The sequence below is a fragment of the Serinus canaria genome, chromosome 28, assembly GCF_022539315.1.
Source record: "Serinus canaria isolate serCan28SL12 chromosome 28, serCan2020, whole genome shotgun sequence".
In the NCBI taxonomy this organism is placed as follows: Eukaryota; Metazoa; Chordata; class Aves; order Passeriformes; family Fringillidae; genus Serinus; species Serinus canaria.
The window spans coordinates 2,277,311-2,294,584 of record NC_066341.1 but is presented as its reverse complement, the minus strand read 5'-3'; the positions used below and the strand labels follow the sequence as shown (position 1 = coordinate 2,294,584).

Sequence of the window (17,274 nt, the reverse complement as noted above, 5' to 3'; positions counted from 1 at the left end):
TCAAGGGATTCCTCCTGGCCTCTGGACCCCGTGTTCCTAAAGAAAAGTGGGGACTGGAGCTGAAACCCCCTTGCTGCCCAGGTGTTGGAGGCACAGGGGCAGCTCTGGGCACGGGCTCTGCCTTGAGCCCTGGGAAGCACAAGCACCTCCTGGAGCCAGAGCAGCTCACAGAGCAATTCCTGCCAAGTGAGAATAACTGGTGCAGCTGGTCTCCCTGCTCCCCTCCACCCCACATCATATATAATTGCCTATTTTAATTAATAAATTGGAGGCCACTCAAAGGAAAGCGGCGAGATTCCTTACAGACACTGCTGGGATTGTCTACCCGCCCCGAGCCAGTCGTGTCACGGCGCATTTGAATCGGTCTCCTTTGAATTTACTCAGACAGATCGAGAGATTTACATCCCCCACCTCATCTCCTGCAGCCTCACACCTCCAGGCTGTGGGTCTGGATCCCATCTGGCAGTGATCCAGCAGTTTGTGGTGACCCGGGAGCAGCGGCACAGGCTGAGCCCCATCCTCAGCACCCCAGGGGACGCTGCTGGAGGGTGGTCCCAGCCCTCCATGGCTCTGATCCCTGGGTCAGAAGAGCTGCTGGTATCTTGGTGGTCCATCCCTAGCCCAGCTGTGCTGTCCCACTTGCTCACCTTCCCCTGGGAGCAGCCAGGGCAGAGGGGCTCAGGGGAAGTTCACGGTCCCAGGGGGCTGATTTTAGGCTCCACCAAAAATTTTCCTTTCTCTTTTTTTTTTTTTCCTTTTTGGATTCTTTCCTTTTTTATGCTTGGTTTAAACCATTGTTCTTCAAGGGAAATTTTAATGTGAAAAACATGCTTTTCTAACAACTGCCAGCCTGGGCCAAGCAATGAGGCTCTTTGGCTGACAAGGGCTGTGTGGCAGATGTGGGCTCCAGCAAGGATGGGACCTGTGGTGGCTCTGCTCTTTAGAGGCCCAGGGGAATGGGGATCCACCAGGCTGGGATGCTGCGATTGCAGTGCCAATGGGGTCCATGCTATGGCTGGTATGGGATCCACCAGGCTGTCTGTCCCACCCCAATAACAGCACCTTGCTCCTGGGAGCGAAGATCAGTGGAGCAGCCGCTGCCCTTCCCGGTGCTGCTTCCTGCAGCAGCGCCTCTCCCCAGCCTCACCAAGGACCGGGAGGTTTTCCTGGCTCTGCTGGACCCGGTTCAGCCCCTCACGGTTGCCCGACGTTCCCGGTGCTGCCAGCTCTTCCCTCCAGGCTCACCTTGCTCCTGCCCCTGGCTGCATTCGCGCCGGGAGCCCTCACGGCCGCCGGCGCTGACTCACGGCTTGTTTACACTCACAAACACACACAAAAACACACAAACACACACACACAGAGCCTGTGTCACCGCCAGGCCGACCCCACCAGGCTCGGCCATGTGGGCAGCGGGATCAGTCTGCAAGGAGCTCGCTAAGGTGGCTGGAAATCGGCGTGTGTGGACAGGAGGGGTGGAACTGGAGCCACCAGCTGCTCCTGGCTGGGAGGGACACGAGCTGTGGCTTCTGTGGGATGGGATGGGATCCATGGGATGGGATGGGATGGGATGGGATGGGATGGGATGGGATGGGATGGGATGGGATGGGATGGGATGGGATGGGATGGGATGGGATGGGATGGGATGGGATGCAATGACCTTGTTGGCTCTGGTCGCCGCTTTCCCACATCCCAGCCTTCCCATGTCGCTCGCACCTCCTGACTCCAAGCACTGGCATTTCCCCAGCATGGACAGAGCTCAGAGCATCTCCCATCAGTTCAGGGCAGAGCTGGCAGCACTGAGACCAAAGATTTGAAAAGAAGAGGTGTTGAGCAAGTGTGGCTCTTTCTGGGTCACCCAAAGCCCTGGAGATGACATTTCTGAGAAGGGGAGAGGGAGTGAATCCCCCCAGGGTGATGCTTCCTCTGGTGGCTGCAGGCTGCTGGGGATGCTGGTGCCAGCAGCAGGGAGGGGGTCTGGGTCTGAGCATCAGCAGGAGGGATCAGAATTTGATCAGGAATCAAACAGAATGGGTGATCAGATTTGGAGGGGCAGGTTTGGGAATGTATGTCAGCCTCCCAGCCCTCCCCGAACGCTGGCGCTCCCGCCCTGCCTTCCTTCATGCACACAAGTGGAAGTGTCCCAGCAACATGAAACGATTACTTGGCGAGGAGAATCCAGCTCAGCACTTCTTGGCATTTGTTCACGGCTTTTCATCTTCAAAGCTCCTTGCAAACATTAGCAAACTAATCCCTGCAACCTTCCTGGGAGATAGTGCAGGATCAAGCAGAGGAGCATTATCTCGCCTCAGCAGATGGGGAAACTGAGGCACGGAGCGGTGACGCTGCCGCCCCGGGGCGTGGGGCGAAGCTCCGTGTCAGCGCTGGGGGTGGAGTGAGCCCATCAAGGTGCCGGCTTGACACTCTCTCCCCAAACAAGCCCTGAGTCAATTCACTGGGCTGGAGCCGTGAGGACACAGAAGAAAATCCCGCCCCAGGGTCAGGGCGGGCGGCAGCAGCCGCGGGGCCCTGCCCTCGGCTCACGCCTGGCTCTGGCCACTCGCCACGTGCTCCAAGGGATGTGACCCAGGCTCAATCCCGTCCCCCTCTGCTGAGCTCCAGTGCTGGCCCTGCTAAGCCGAGCCTGTCCCCGAGGGTCCCATGAGCTCATGGATAAACCTGAGCTGGGGCTGTGGAGCCCCCACAGCAGCCCCTCTCCCCACTGCGGTGTTTGGCAGCATCTCCGCTTGCATGAGAGAAACTGGGGCGTCTAACTGCGGTGAGGAGAGGAGGAATGGGGCCAGGATCACCTCTGTCTGACAGGGAAATGGCAACATCCAGGGCCCTGGCCAACACCTGCCCACAGATCCACGCTGGCGGTATGAAACCTCTGCCCTGACCCTGGGCTCTTCTTCTCAATAGAATGTCTTGTTGCAAATTGCAGCTCTAATTGGTTTAGCAGAGTTTAATTAGCCTGAACTGATGAGAGAGGCAAGATTCCCTCTTTAAAGGAGCCCAGCAGCAGCAGCAGCGTGCAGCTGGGGTTTGGGGGGAGAATGTTTGGGTCTGAACCTTGTCCTGAAATCCTGCTGTAGCCCTGACCCAGCGTGGCACCAATGCCCAGAGGAAAGGTCAGATGTGAAGCCACCATTCACTGTGCTCCAAAGGGCTCCTTTGTCCCCTCTCCAGTGCCTCCAGCCGCCCCCAGCCCTGGCCCAGGGGTTCCTCTCTCTCCCTTTGGGTGCTGCAGGGCTGCTTTCCCACAGCTCCCAGGCCACCCTATGGGTGCTGCTGCGGGTCAATCACACCCTGGGGTGTCCATGGGGTTCAGGGAGACAGCATCACCCTGGGCGTGGGACTGGCCAGTGGAATTTTGCTCCCAGCTTTGCTTGAGAACCAGCACTGTGGAATCACCACAGGCAAGTTGCTTCAGCCACAGGCAGGACAGTGGCAAGCAGAGCCCCCAGTATGGTTTTCCTGGCAGCAGGGCAGCCTCATCAGGACTCTGAGCACCCTTTGGCTCAATTCCCTCCCGGCCACCAGACTCCTCCTGCCTTTCTATCAGGAGCCTGGCTGCTCCCTTACAGATGCAGCAGCTCCTGCTGCTCCGAGCGAGGTCTGACCCCTTCCCTGCCAGAGCCTGCGGTTGTGCAACCCCACTCACAGCCAAGGAAAATCCCTTCCTGGCCTCTGCGAGCTCCTCTCGCATCCTGGAGCATGTGAGTGAGCGAGTGCATCACCACCCACTCGCTCACGGACATCCCGCTCGGAAGTTTGGCTCCCCAGCCCTCTGCCCTTACATGGGCAACTGCTCCGAGCCAGCCTGGGTCACGCCAGCCAGGACAGGGCCAGGAGAGGCCCAGAGCCAGCAGCACACTGGAGCGTGGTGGCCAGGGGCTGCTGGCTCTGTCCATTCCCCCAGGACCCTCCACTGTCCCCACCACACGCTGTCAGGAGGTGCTGCAGGGCTCCTGTACCTGTGGATGGCACCAAAGCCACCTGGGGTAAACCTGGCCCTCCCCATTCCCAACCCCTCCCTGGGGGTGCAAAGGGCTGTAAGTGGGGAAGGAAAGGAAGATCTGCCTTGGTGAGAGCCTGCCTGCTGGCTGGAGGGATGGAGATGTGGCAGGGACAGTGACACTGCTCTCTGTCCGTGCTGGCACAGGGCATTGCACCCGCTCTCCCTGTCCCCAGGCTGCTCCATGTCCCACAGGACCAAAGCTGTGTCCAGCCCCATCCCACGCCAAACCGAGCTGCTCGTGCTGTGCTGGCACCACGCAGAGCCAGGAGGCTGCTGCTGGGCCGGGTGGGTGGTGCAGGCTCCCCTGGGCCCTGCGGCCAGGGCCCCTCTCCGAAAGAGCCCGGCTCAGCCCTGCCGAAAACATGACCTCAGCTGGGGCCAGTGCACGGGGTGAAACGTTCCTCAGCTGCGTGGCTGGGAGCTGGACAGAGCTTGGGGGCTGGAGAGGGCCCTGGGCTGTGGCACAGAGCCCTGTGTCCCCAAAGCTCTGACTCGGGAGAGGGGTGGCGGTCCCTGGTGCATCCTGACCCCTCCTTCAGACAGGTGGGTGGTCTTTTTGTGGTGGCACCAAGCAAAGAGCAAGGCCAAACCTGCTCTGCCTTGCCCCGGCTTCTCTGCTGCCCTCCCCTGTCCTGCAGGAGCCCCACAAAGCCTGGGAGCCCCTGAGAGCCTGGCAGTGCTGGCCCAGCTGCAGTTCCCCAGCCCAGGGGAGCTGCTCAGGAGCCAGATGGATCAGTCCTCGTGGTGATGGGGACATCTGGGGAGGACAGGGGCAGAACGTGCCACGGGGATATAGCCCCACAATTCTCCTTTTTCTCCTTGCCTGGCAAGGCTCAGGGAGGTGCCTCAGTTTCCCTCGGTGTGTTGGGAGTGATGCTGGGTACCAGCCGAGCTGTGGGAGTGTTTGGGGAGCAGAGATGAAAGGAGCCATAGATGAGACAGCCCACACCGTCCCCCTGCTGCCAGCCGGGGCTGCTCGGGGAGGAGGCAGGTTCGGGTTCATGGGAGGATGGGTGGGGAAGGCACAGCCGTGTGGGCAGCACAGGGTCGGGCAGGGGAGCGCTCTGGGGTCCCCCAAGCCTCGGGGCGTGTCCAGACACTGCTCTGCTCCGCTGCACGCCGATCACCGAAGGCACCCCCAAACCTCCCCCGACCCATCTCAGTGCCTGCGTGCCGGTCCCCGCCCTCTCCGGGGGACGCACGGACACGACCCCCCCCGCCCACTCGGTGACGATCAGACCCTCATCGCCTCCCGCCGCCGCCACCCCCCCCGCGCTCATCCCCCTCGCTGCCCCCCGACTCCACCGCCGCTGCCCCCGCCCCGGCCCCCCCGCGCCGCCCCGCCCGGTGATTCACGCCGCCCCGCCGCTTTATAGCTCCGTCGGCCTCGCCGCCGCCTCACAGCAACAGGTCACCGGAGCGCCCCGGCCCGTCCCGGCCCGTCCCCGCCCGGCCCGGCCATGCCGCTGCGGCTGGCGCTCTGCCTGCTGGCGCTCTGCAGCCCCGCCGCCGCGCACGGTAAGAGCCACGGGGGTCCCGCTCCCGCCGGGGGTCCCGGCACACTCCGGCCGTCCGCCCGCTCCGCCCCGGCCGCCGGTAACGCCGCTCCCGCCGGCAGGTGTTCGGGGCGGGAGCGGCCCGGCCCGGGGTCGCGGCGCCGTTATGGAGCGGCAGCCTCGGGCTCCGATGTCCCGTCCCGCCGGGCGGATGACGGGCTCTCGGCGGAGCAAACCCTCTTTACCGGGCGGAGCGGCGGCTGCCGGGTGCCCGGCGGTGCCGCTCGGGTGTCCCGGTCGTCCGGGTGTCCCTCCGTCGGGCGGGTCCCGTGGCCGCGCGGCGGGAGCGACCGCCCGGGTCCCGCCCGGCTCCGATGCCGCTGCCCGGCTCCGGCATCCCGCAGCCGGTGTGTCCCGGGGGATCCCCGTTCCCGGGCTGCGGGAGGCACAGGCGGCTCGGGGCTGCGTCCACCCGGTGGGACGGGCCGAGAGCGGGGCCGGTCCGTGACCGGGGTGTGGAGTTCGGAGCTTGGACCCTCCCGGTTCCGCTGCCGGTGCTAGCGGCTTTCGCCGAGCCTGGGCGGCGTCGGGACAGTGGGAGAGGCCATCCCGAGACCCCGGACCGGGGCTCTATCAGCCCTTCCCAGCGCCTCGGAGTCGTGCGGTGCCGCCGGTGTCCCCGCACCGGAGCGGGAGTTTCCACCTTCTCCTCGTACGATGCTGAATGTTCCGTGGGGAGTGGGGGCCGCGCGGTTTTGTAACGGAAAATTGAGCTCGGAAAGGCAATTGGACAAATCCGTAGAGGATAAACCCGCGTGCTGGAGCGGCTGGTGCTGCCCGGGGTGTCCGGGCGCTGCTTCCCGCAGCCCGGGGCTTTGCTCCATCCGCGATGCAGCCGGGCTGGGAGCCCCTGGACTTGTGACCGAACGAGAATCGTGTGCGTGGGGAAAGAGAGGGAAACAGGGGGTCTAGGGCGGGGGCGGGCTTCGCTTTGGAGCCGGGTGAATCCTGCTGAGGAGGGGAGCGACTCCCGCCTGGCAGCGCAAGACCCGTCCCTGCCCCCATCCCTCCCTTCCATCTTTCGCCGTTTAGCAAACCTCAAGCACAGCTAATGAGAGCACGAACCCAAATAAGCGTCACAAGAGGCTGGTTTGCAGAGGCGGAAATTGCAAAGAAATCACTCACAAAAAAAAAAAAAAAAGAAAGAAAGAAAAAAAGAAAAATAAAAAAATCTAACTGATTTGCTGGTGGGTCACGGAACAAACAGGCTTTTGAGTCAGAGGGATCAGTGCCAGACCCAAGGGCTGGGGCAAGTGCCCTGTGCTCCAGCCACTGGCTCAGATGCTCCCTGCAGAGGCCGTGGGTGTCGGGCTCCCGTGTCAGGGAACAGTTCCATCCCTCCGTGGGGCCACTGGCACATGCCAGGAGATCCAGCCCTCACAGCAGCCACCCACTGGCCCTACTCTATCTGCTGCCCTGGGCTGGGACCCCCTCTCTGTGGGGCCAGGCAGGAACTGGGCAGAGAGGCAAGGGAGAGGCAAGCTACAAGCCCAGATCCTGGCTGGCAAGCTGGGCATCTTCCAGAGCATCTCCCAGAGCATATCCCAGCACTCATGGGGAGTGCTGGGATAACTGGTCCATCCCTGTGGTCCAAGTGCTGGATTTGGAGCCTGTTGGCAAAAGAGGGCTGGCAGCAGCTTTGGGGTGGCCATGGGGGCACTGAGTTGCCATGCCAGGCACCCTTGGGGATGCCTGCTCTTGTGCCACGGGAGTCAGCACAGAGCATCTCTAGGTTCCCCAATTTGTCTCAGGCTCTGGAGAGATCCCTGTGCCTCTGCCCCGAGGTGCTCCAGCCACATCCAAGATCTCACTGCCCTTCTCAGGGGTCCTGGCACAGCAGGGATCCTTCACCCTCTGCCCTCTCCACAGGTGGAATCTGCTGGCTGCAGCAGGGGAAGGAGGCCAAGTGCACCATGATCCTGAAGACAGGAGTGACGTGGGAGGAATGCTGTGCCAACGGCAACGTGGACGTGGCCTGGTCTAATTACACCTACCCAGGCAACAAGATCAGCCTGCTGGGCTTCCTGGGGCTGGTGACCTGCCACCCCTGCAAAGGTGAGGAGCTTGGGGGATGAGGGGCTGCTGTGGGGCTGAGCTCTCCCCGTGGGGAATGCGCGGAGCCCTGGGGGCAATACTCAGAGTCTGCAGCTGCAGGTGATGCAGCAGCACAGAGCTGGGCTGCCCCTCACCAGAAGGGCTCTCCTTGGTGGTCTGGGACAGCACAGGGACCCCAGGGACTGCTGACCCCATGCTCCTGCTGCTGCAGCTCCTAGTTGGATGCTGCTGTGGATCAGGGCTGGCGGGACAGCCTGTGTCCCTCAGCTGCTCTCGTTTTGAGTGTATTTTAGTTGCTCTCCCAGTGGAGAGGGATGCATGACCCAGGTCTTGGCCGGGCAGCCAAGTGCAGGGAGAGGATCTGGAGCTGGCTGTTCCCAAGTTAACCCCTCTGCGCTGGGGCCTCCCTCCCCTGCCCTCGCCACGGCTGCTCAGAAGGAAACTTAGTCAGGTTTTTCTAAGGGAAAAAAGATCTATTTCTTCTTCCCCTCCGTTGCCCCTCGCTCCTCCCAGCGCGTGTGTGAAATGGCTTTATGTAACGGGCAGTTCCAGAAGTGGAAACTCTCCAGCTGTGAGTTCCAGCCCCGCCAGATGTTTTGGCGTGTGCCGGAGCTGCGGCTCCTCCAGCCCTTGCGTGGCTGTGTGAGAACACGCTCCAGGACCTGCTGCCCGCAGGAGGCAGGAGCAGGGCTTTGGAAGGTCATGTTGTTATTTGCTTAAAGGGAAAAAAGGTTTTTAACCAAACCACTTCCCCCAGCTCCCCGCACCCCTCAGCACTGCTGCAATGGCAGCTCCTCAGGCCCGTCCTGCTGCAGCTTGGGGCTGCACACTGTGCCAGCCAAAAGCTGAGTGAGATCCTGGCCCCAGCCCCATCCTTGCTTGGAGGGAGCTGGGAGCACTGGGACCCTCTCCAGGGGCTCCCCTGTGCTGGAGGCAAAGTGCAGTGGGGACAGGCAGCCCTCAACCAGGAGTCTGCACTCGCCTCACTTAACTCTGTCAGGAGTCTGGGGGACCCAGGGAGGGCTGACAGTGGCCACAGACCATGGTGGGGGCTGTGGTTCCTGGAGTTTGTTGGTGTCTGGCAGCAGGATCTTTGAGGAAACCGCTGGAGAGCCTGGCCAGCACGTGCACCACAACCCCCCACCCTCAGGCAGCCCCTGCCTGTCCCATCCAGATGGATCTGGTGCTGCTCCTCACCAGGCTCCAGAGGCCTTGGAAGAGGGCGGGTGAGAGGAGCTGTGCTCCCACTCCCCGGCCTTGTGACGCTGGGAGAGGTTACTCCAGGATAAAGTGGGCCAGGGATGGTGCTGGCCTGACCCTGGGGGCTCTGCAAATGGGTCTCTGGGGGGAGGTGAAATTCCTGGCTCCAGCTGCTGGGGACACGGTGTCCCCCCAGAGGACCCAGAGCAGGGGGAAGCCAGGCTGCAGGGCTGGGGTCACGGGTGGATTTTCCAACTGCTCCAACTGTCCCTTGCTGGGATAGTCTGGATGATTGGATTCTGAACTGCTGGCAACATCTTAAGAGTGGAGGGTGATAGGGTCTTGTTTGCTCTGGCAGCCTTGGGACATGGAGCTGCCCTGCTCTGTCCTGGGGTCCCCCAGTCTCAGCCTTCTCTTCTCTGGACAGACACCAACTATGGAAATCAGGGAGCAAAATAGGAAAGTGTTTCCCAGCAGGGAACTTCCCCCAGGGACAGCTGGGCCAAGCAGACAGGGAATTTCCCCTTCTTCCTTCTTCTTCTTCTCCTCATCCTCCTCTTTCTCTGTCTCCCCCTCCTCCTAAGGTGGCCCACCTCCCACAGGGAAATCCCCCTCTGTGCCTCCCAGAGCTCCCAGCACACACCCTGTCTGTGTGGATCCTTCCTGCCGAGAGTGAATCCCCACCTTGGGAATCCTTTTAGTCCTCTTGCATTCCTCTTGGTGGGTGCTGCTGTGTCCCAGCAGTGCCTGTGTCCTGGGAGCTATGGGGGCATTTTTGGGGTGAGGGATGTGCGTGCTTTAGGTGACAAAGGGGAGTTCAAAGGGGAATCCAAAGGAAAGTCCCTGCTGCTGACCTTGCAGAGGCACCAGTGTCCCTGCACACCAGCATGGGCCCCTGCTTGGAGCTGGCAGCCCCACTCCAGCCCCGCCAGCGTGGGCACGGTCCTGGGGCACTGGCAGCACCCCCTGAACCTGGCCCCCGCGCTGGCCAGGAGGTGACCTGGGGGGGACAAAGCATCTGCCTGTCTGGGGAGCAGTGCTGGCCGCTGCCTCCCGCCCTTGTGTTCCAGTCAGGGAGCGAGACAGGGACGGGCATTGTCTGCCGGGAGCGGCATTCCCATCGCCCCGACAGCTCAGAGAGCCCGGCTCCTTCTGCAGCAACTGGGGCCTTGTAGAGATAGATTTTTTCCATTGCACAAGAAAAAGAAATGTCTCCTTCCAAAGAATAAATAGATGGGAAGGAGTGAGCTGGTGCTGAGCGGAGCCGGGGCTCCGGCTGGGGTGAGCACTGGAGGATTCATGGAGCTGCAGCCAACGACCTGCTCCTGCTCCGGGGCTGAGCAGATCCAGATGCTGCTGGGACAGCTCGGCATCACCACGTGTGCCCTGACCCGGGGGGCGTTGGGGATCACGAGGGGGACACCCTGTCCTGCTAGGTGTCACACTCTGGGGCAGGGCAGGGGCTTTTGGGACCACCCTATCCCACTCGGTGTCACACTCTGGGGCAGGGCAGGGGTGTTTGGGACCAGTCTGTCCCACTCGGTGTCACACTCTGGGGCAGGGCAGGGGCGTTTGGGACCACCCTATCCCACTCGGTGTCACACTCTGGGGCAGAGCAGGGGCGTTTGGGACCAGCCTATCCCACTCAGTGTCACACTCTGGGGCAGGACAGGGGCATTGGGGACCACCCTGTCCTGCTAGGTGTCACACTCTGGGGCAGGGCAGGACAGAGCCTTCGCTGGTGGGTGACATGTGCCAGTCACTCACGCTCTGCTGCCCTCTGTCCCCAGAGAGCTGCGAGGGGGTGGTGTGTGGCCCCGACAAGGTCTGCAAGATGAAGCACGGGCGGCCCCAGTGTGCCTGTGCCCCCGACTGCTCCAGCCTGCCCCGCAAGCTGCAGGTCTGTGGCTCCGATGGCTACACCTACCGGGACGAGTGTGACCTGCTGACAGCCAAGTGCAGAGACCACCCCGACCTCGAAGTGATGTACCAGGGCAAATGCAAAAGTAGGTGCAGTCGTGCCCCGACCCCACTGCATGCCATCCCCATCCTGTCCCTGTCCTGTCCCCATTCCCTGTGGTACAAGGAGGGAGGGTCTGTCCTGGTACAGGGCCCTGCAGGACATGGGTGTCATTGCCCCTTGAGGGGACATTGCAGTTTGTTGGTGCAATGGGGTTTGGCCTTGCCTCAGGCTGAGCAGTAACAGTCCCTAAAATGTCATTTACAAACGTCAAGCCCCTTTTTTTCCTCTTTTGTAAAGAGTGCAGGGATCCACCCAGCCCTGCCAAGAGCTGTCAGAAGGATTATGGTTATTTTTCCAGCCCTCCTTTCTGGAAGGCTTTGCCTGTCGAGCTCTGGGCTGCTCAGGGAAACGTGGGGCAAGAAATGGGAGTTGGGAGCTGCAGATGCCAAATCTTCCAATCCATCAGGGAAAGAGAGGAGGGTGGAGGGACGATGGGGGTGCACGAGCCTCCACCCTCCCCAGCAGAGCCCTATGCAGGGCCCGATCCTGCTGCTCAGGCTCCCTCCACCCCCGTGCACCCTCGTTCCAGCGCTGGCTCTGCTCCAGGGTGACCCTGCCCTTCCCTCTCGCCGGGGCCAGCACGGCAGCTGCCAGCCTGGCCTCAGTGGCTGCTGCTTCCCTGCCAAGGCACCTGCGTGTGGCTGCTGGCCCAGCCGGGTCCCACTGTGCTGAGCAGGCTCAGCCCCGCGCTCCTCTGCTGCAGCTGGGCCTCGGCTCCTCCCGCCTGGCAGAGCTCTGGCCAGGGCTGAGCCTGGGGACTCAAGGTCATGAGCTCCCTTGTGCTGGCCCCTGCCAGCCCCAGCCCTTGGGAGCAGCACTGATGGGGAGATCAGGACCCTCTGGCTCTGCTCTGTCCCCTGGTAGCAAAAGGAGGGAGGGGACTGGGTTTCCCTGGGGTGATGCCCAAAGCCTGCCCGGGGTGAAGTAGCTGTGAGAAGGGCATGGCTGACCCTGGGGTCACTCCAACGCTGTGTTTCCCTGCAGAGTCCTGCTCCAGCGTGGTGTGTCCTGGCACACACACCTGCGTGGTGGACCAGACAGGCAGCGCCCACTGTGTGATGTGCCGGACAGCCCCCTGCCCTGAGCCCACCAGCCTGGACCACGCCCTCTGTGGCAACAACAACGTCACCTACCCCTCGGCGTGTCACCTGCGGCGGGCCACCTGCCACCGCGGCCGCTCCATCGGCGTGCGCCACTACGGGAGCTGCTCAGGTGAGCGGGGCGGGGCAGGGGGCAGCGGGCACGGACCCCCGGTCCCTGCCCACCCCTCACACCCCCCTCACCACTTCCCTCTGTTTCCAGCTGCGGCCAAATTCTCCGCAGAGACGGACAGCGTGGAGGAGAACTATGTGTGAATCGTCCCTCGGCCGAGCTGGGAGACAGGGGCATTATGTGTATATTGTACAAACCATATACCTGATATTTATTAAGATTAAAAGATCCTTATTTATCCCTGTGTATGTTAAGCAGTCGCAGGGGGCTCGATTCCCATCCTGCCAGCCAGGGAGCAGGGGAGGGGGCTCATGGCCAGAGCCAGGCTGAGGTGTCCAGGGATGCTCTGGTGCCCTCCCCTGCTGCCAGTGCGGTGTGGAGGGGTGTCCGTGGGCCCCCCCCAACGTGTCCTTGGCCAGCAGCCCTGGGCCTATTTATTTTTGGATTAATTCTCGGTACTCTGCTGACGTTTCTGGCCAGGAGCTCGAGGTCTAGAGGGAATCTGCACTTTCGCCTTCCTTGAGGGGCTCGGCCCCAGCTGCCAGTGGCAGGAAAGGCAGTGCACGCTGCATCAGATTGGAGAGAGATAGATATATATTTTTATATATATATATATAAAAACATATGTATGTTATTGTCTCCTAAAGTTTCAGCATGTGTGTGTTCAAATGGATTTCAGTTTAGGTTTTTCCTAGGCCCGTTCAGACCAGGCTCCCACCATCTTTGGAGGCGACGCCGGTGCCCCGAGGGCTGGTGCAGTGGCAGCCCTGCCTGGGGGGCACAACCATGCCCCTACCTAGAGCCCATCACCCAGGGCAGCTGCCCCCAGCCCCCCTAATCCCTGCCTGCCAGAACAGCTTTGGGCACAGCCTGGGCTGCGGGGGGAGCTGGCCCTGTCCCCCCCCCAGGACCCCTCGGCGTGGCTGTGTGGCCCCGCACCCCCTGCTCTGCCCACACCTGTATTTATTTTTACTCCTTCTCTCATTTCTTCCGTTGTCACCTGTGTAAATACCAGCTCAGCTCTGACACCAAAAATCTCTTGACTTTATATAAATATCATATATATATTATATATAAAAATACCTTATTTTCTATTTTTGTATGACTGGGTTCTGACCCCCGAGGTAGATGCTTTGGGAACATCCACATTCCCTATTCCATATTGTTGGGGCATTTTACGGCTGTGTTATGATTTGGATTACAAATAAAAACAGAATAAACAGTGTTATGTGTCTGGTTTTGTTTGGGTTCTGGGGTCGCAGGAAACCTTGTTCTCCTTGGGGCTGTGCATCCACACCAGGGTCTGGGGATGTGGGGAGCCCCACACAGCCATGAGGAGCTGCATCCCATCGGCTCCAGCTCCATGCTGGGGTTTTCCAGCCCAGCAGAGGCTGCCTCCGTGCGGTGGGAGGGAAGGGGAGAGCAGGGAAGAGCAACCCGCGGCAGATAAATCTGTTCCCAATCTCGGGCCGTGCCATGAGGGTTTGGTATTTCACAAAACAATTCCTGCCGGTAATTGGGTCCCGATGTGGGATGTTTCCCGGGCAGCAGCCTGCGGCTTGGCGTGCTGAGCTCCACAGGAACTGCAGCCGGATCCCCCTCGGCCGCATCCCCCTGGCCGGGGGCCGGCATGGCACAGCCCCTGACCCCTGGCCAATCCCCTCAGAGCCACCACCAGACCGGCAGCGCATCACAGAGAATCACGGAACCATTTAGCTTGGAAAAGACATCTCAGATAAGCCAGGGTGGCCATGGGGGGTTCTGCGACAGCCCCCCTCTGCTCGCCCAGCTCAGCAGTGTCCCCCTGCTTTTTGGGGGTGGGTGTCCAGCAGTTCTCAAAACACTGCCCATGCCTTTCTAGATGCCACCACAGGCGGTGGTGTGTGGCCTGGGCTCCTGCACGGCCGCCGGCAGCGCTTCCTGCCCACGGCAGCTCCCGGTCCTGCCCGCCCCGCCGCAGGGTTTGGCCCCCGGAGCGGCTGGCGGGTGGCTCCGTGCCGAGCCCGCGGGCACGGGCTGCGGCGGCAACGGCAGCTCCTGTGATGAGCGGGAGATTTCAGCTTCCAAAACACGGCTGTGAGTCAGGCGCCGCCTTCCCACCGGTTTTTGGGTGGTCTGGGACAAGCCGGGACAGGCGCCGGCTCTCCAGGCTCCCTGCCAGTGCGGATGCCCTCGGGCTGGCAGCGCTGTCCCGGCATTCCAGGGGTCTCTGCCCCACGCTGTCATTGCCAGCACCCCACTGGGATTTGGGGCTTCTTTGGAAGCTGGCAGCCCGGCAGGGATCTGTCCTCTGCTGGATGTCCCCAAAGCCACCGATGCCTGCGGCTCGCATCTCCTGACCCCGCGCAAGGCCCTGCAGCAGCTGTGGCAATTTGTGCCAGCAATTTGCAGATAAAACAAACAGCCAGGAGCAGGGAACGTCTGGGTCTGTCCCCGGAGACAGCGGGCAGAGCCACACGTGTCTCAGCGGAGAGCCAGCAGCGGCTCGGCACACGTCTCCGGCCACTGCGGGCACCCAGCTCCGGCGGGGCGAGCTCGGGGGAGGCGGGCGAGGCTCCCAAGCCAGGATCCCTGCGGGTTCCGCCAGCCCAGCGCAGCTGGGAGCCCGCCTGCCCCCGGGGGGTGTCTGTGGTTCCCCTCTTTGGGGGGTCACGTCGCGCGGTGGGGAGGGTGCGGTACGGAACGGGATGGAACAGGATGAGGCGGGATGGGATGAGACGGGCTGGGACGGGACGGGGAGCCCCACCCCGGCGGGAAGGCAGCTGGGGATGCTTCTGAGGTGGCAGCACCTGGATGCAGATCCTGGCTGCACTCCCCTCCCTCCTGCATCCCCTGCTTCATCCACACACGCCCAGGACAAGTCAGGGGGACCAAAACACAGGGGGAGCAGTGGCTGAGGACTGAGGGTTTATTGAGGAAGGTAAATGTTGCCACAGTAGGAGGATGTATGGGGGGCTTCTGGTGTAGCTTAGGGAGTACATAACACCTCTTGCCAATGGGCAGAGAGGGGCTCCTGCCCTGACCCGGGTCAACGAGCCACGAGCATCAGCTCCCAGCCTCTCCAGAGTTGGAGGATGTGGAAGTTCTGGCCTTCTTCTCCCCTCTCATGAGAGATCTCAGCCCCTCTTCCCCCAGCCTGCCTGCCCCCAGGACTCCCAGCCACCCTAGGGCTTCAGCCACCCCTTGTGATGGTGGGACCTCCGCACAACGTGATGCACCCAGTCAATGTAGTTGGAGATCTTGGTGTAGACGTCGGGGAACCGACGGTCCCCACACCTCTCCCCAGAGAAGGAGACGATGCCATGAACCTTGTCCTTGAAGACCAGGGGTCCCCCGGAGTCACCCTGCAGAATGAGGGGGTGGGAGGGAGATCTGAGGGTCCCCCAGAGGGGTCAGTGTGGGGCAGGGGTCGGAGGTACACTCACAGTACAGACTCCCTGCAGCGTGGTGCTGCGGCTGGCCCCGCACAGCATGTTAGCCGACACCTTGCCCTTCCACAGCGTCCGGCAGAGGCTCCTCTTGACGATGGTGGTGTTGGTCTCCATCAGCTCTGTGGGCTGGTCTTCATAGTTGGAGATGTCCCCCCAGCCCATCACGGAGCAGACAGTGCCGGGTTTCAGGTCGATGTGCGGGGAGGGCAGGCGGATCCGCTTCACAAACTCGTTCAGCGTGGCCGACCTGTTCAGCTGGGGGCAGTGAGGCCGTGGATGGCTTTGTTGCTGGGGCAGAGCCCCCCAGCTGCTCCTCCCTGGTTCTCCCTCCCACCCCAGCTCACTGCTCCTGCTGACCCCCCTTCCCTCTAGAGAGGCTGGGCCCCTCCCTGTCACCCCTCTGTCCTTGTCCCAGTCTGCTGTGGGGACTTGGCTGCTCGGGAGGTGCTGACCCGGCCAGAGTCGGTGTGTCCTCAGTGCCTCCATCACACCCCATGGAGCGGTCCTGCTTCTCCGGAGAAGCACTGACATCTAGTGTCGGCTCGGCCCCTCGTGGGACACCCCTCCTCCTCCCGGTGCCCTGAGGTCGTGGACACCCAACCTCCTCCCAGTGCCCCGGGGCCGTGGGACACTTCAGCTCCCTCCCGGTGTCCGGGGCGGTGGGACACCCAACATCCCTCCCAGAGCCCCGGGGCCGTTGGGTACCCAGCCTCCCTCCCCGTGCCCCGGGACCGTGGGGCACCCCAGCTCCCTCCCGCACCCCTGGGCTGCGGGGTACCCCACTGCCCGGCCGCTGGGTGCCCGGTGCAGACTCACTTGGAGCAGGCGGATGTCGTTGTCCCCGGCACGGGGGGTGTAGAGAGGGTGGGCGATGGACTCGACCACGCTGAAGATCTGCTGGGACTCCTCTGGCTCCTGCAGCCGCTGGGCTCCCAGCACCACCCTCACCGAGGGGCTGCGCCTGTGGCCAAGGCGGGGCTCAGAGGGCGCTGGTGGCCACCGGGGAGGGGGGAATGGCCAGGGGGACTCAAGGGGGGCAGCTTAACCCCTTGGGACGGGGTTACTGTTAGATGGGGCCACACCGTGTCCAGGCCACGTGTCCCACGTGGGGACCAGGCTCACCTGGGAATGAAGCAGTGGGCAGCTGTCATCACCCACTTGGGCCACACCAGGAAGCCGCCGCAGACGTGCTTCCCGTCCAGCTGGATGGAGGCCATGAAGGGCTGGGAATGGGGTGCTGCAGCCTTTCCCCCGATGATCTGGCTCCCCTGGGTGCCTGGTGGGTGCAGGTGATCGTTGGAGCCCAGGGTTGCTATCTCCCACCCTGGGGATGTGCCCTGGCACCCCAATTCTCTCATTACCTGCCGGGGCCAGAGCTGGGAGCAGGATGGAGCCTCCCAGGCTGAGGATGAAGAGCCCAGCTGTGACCATGGTGGCACAGAGAGGGCCACTGCCACCACCGCTGGGGCTGCTCGGGGTGGGGGGGCTTAAATCCCTCCAGGGGCTGAGCCTTGGGATGGGGGCGGGTATTTCCCTCCTGCTTCCTCCTCCGGCTGTTGCTGCTTTGTGCAATTCAGGGCTCGGGGAGCTCCGTGCAGCTTCCCCCGGAGTGGGAGATGAAGAGCAGAGCAGTTTCTCAGCCCTGACTCCTCTTTTCCTTGAGCTAACTGCGATGAAACCGCTCTCGGCAGGGAGGTGGCAGCAGCGGGGCCCCAGGACATCTCTCAGATTCTACAGTGTCCCCGGGACTGCTGTGGGTGACACAGGGGCTGTGCTGTG

General features: G+C 62.4%; 2 protein-coding genes across 2 annotated transcripts; one reads left to right on the top strand and one right to left on the bottom strand.

The window, feature by feature from the left end:
- Window positions 1-5,450: 5,450 nt before the first annotated feature.
- Window positions 5,451-13,279, top strand: FSTL3 (follistatin like 3). The gene is made up of 5 exons (XM_050986149.1): window positions 5,451-5,536; window positions 7,444-7,629; window positions 10,620-10,835; window positions 11,837-12,064; window positions 12,155-13,279. Exons 1-5 carry the CDS (start codon window positions 5,479-5,481, stop codon window positions 12,205-12,207), a joined length of 741 nt encoding a protein of 246 aa, XP_050842106.1. The 5' UTR covers window positions 5,451-5,478; the 3' UTR covers window positions 12,208-13,279.
- A 1,679-nt stretch (window positions 13,280-14,958) lies between these two features.
- On the bottom strand, window positions 14,959-17,155 carry PRSS57 (serine protease 57). The gene is made up of 5 exons (XM_018921704.3): window positions 16,857-17,155; window positions 16,618-16,771; window positions 16,312-16,456; window positions 15,490-15,750; window positions 14,959-15,408 (listed from the first exon to the last, which is right to left on the bottom strand). Exons 1-5 carry the CDS (start codon window positions 16,924-16,926, stop codon window positions 15,229-15,231), a joined length of 810 nt encoding a protein of 269 aa, XP_018777249.1. The 5' UTR covers window positions 16,927-17,155; the 3' UTR covers window positions 14,959-15,228.
- Between the last annotated feature and the right edge of the window lie 119 nt (window positions 17,156-17,274).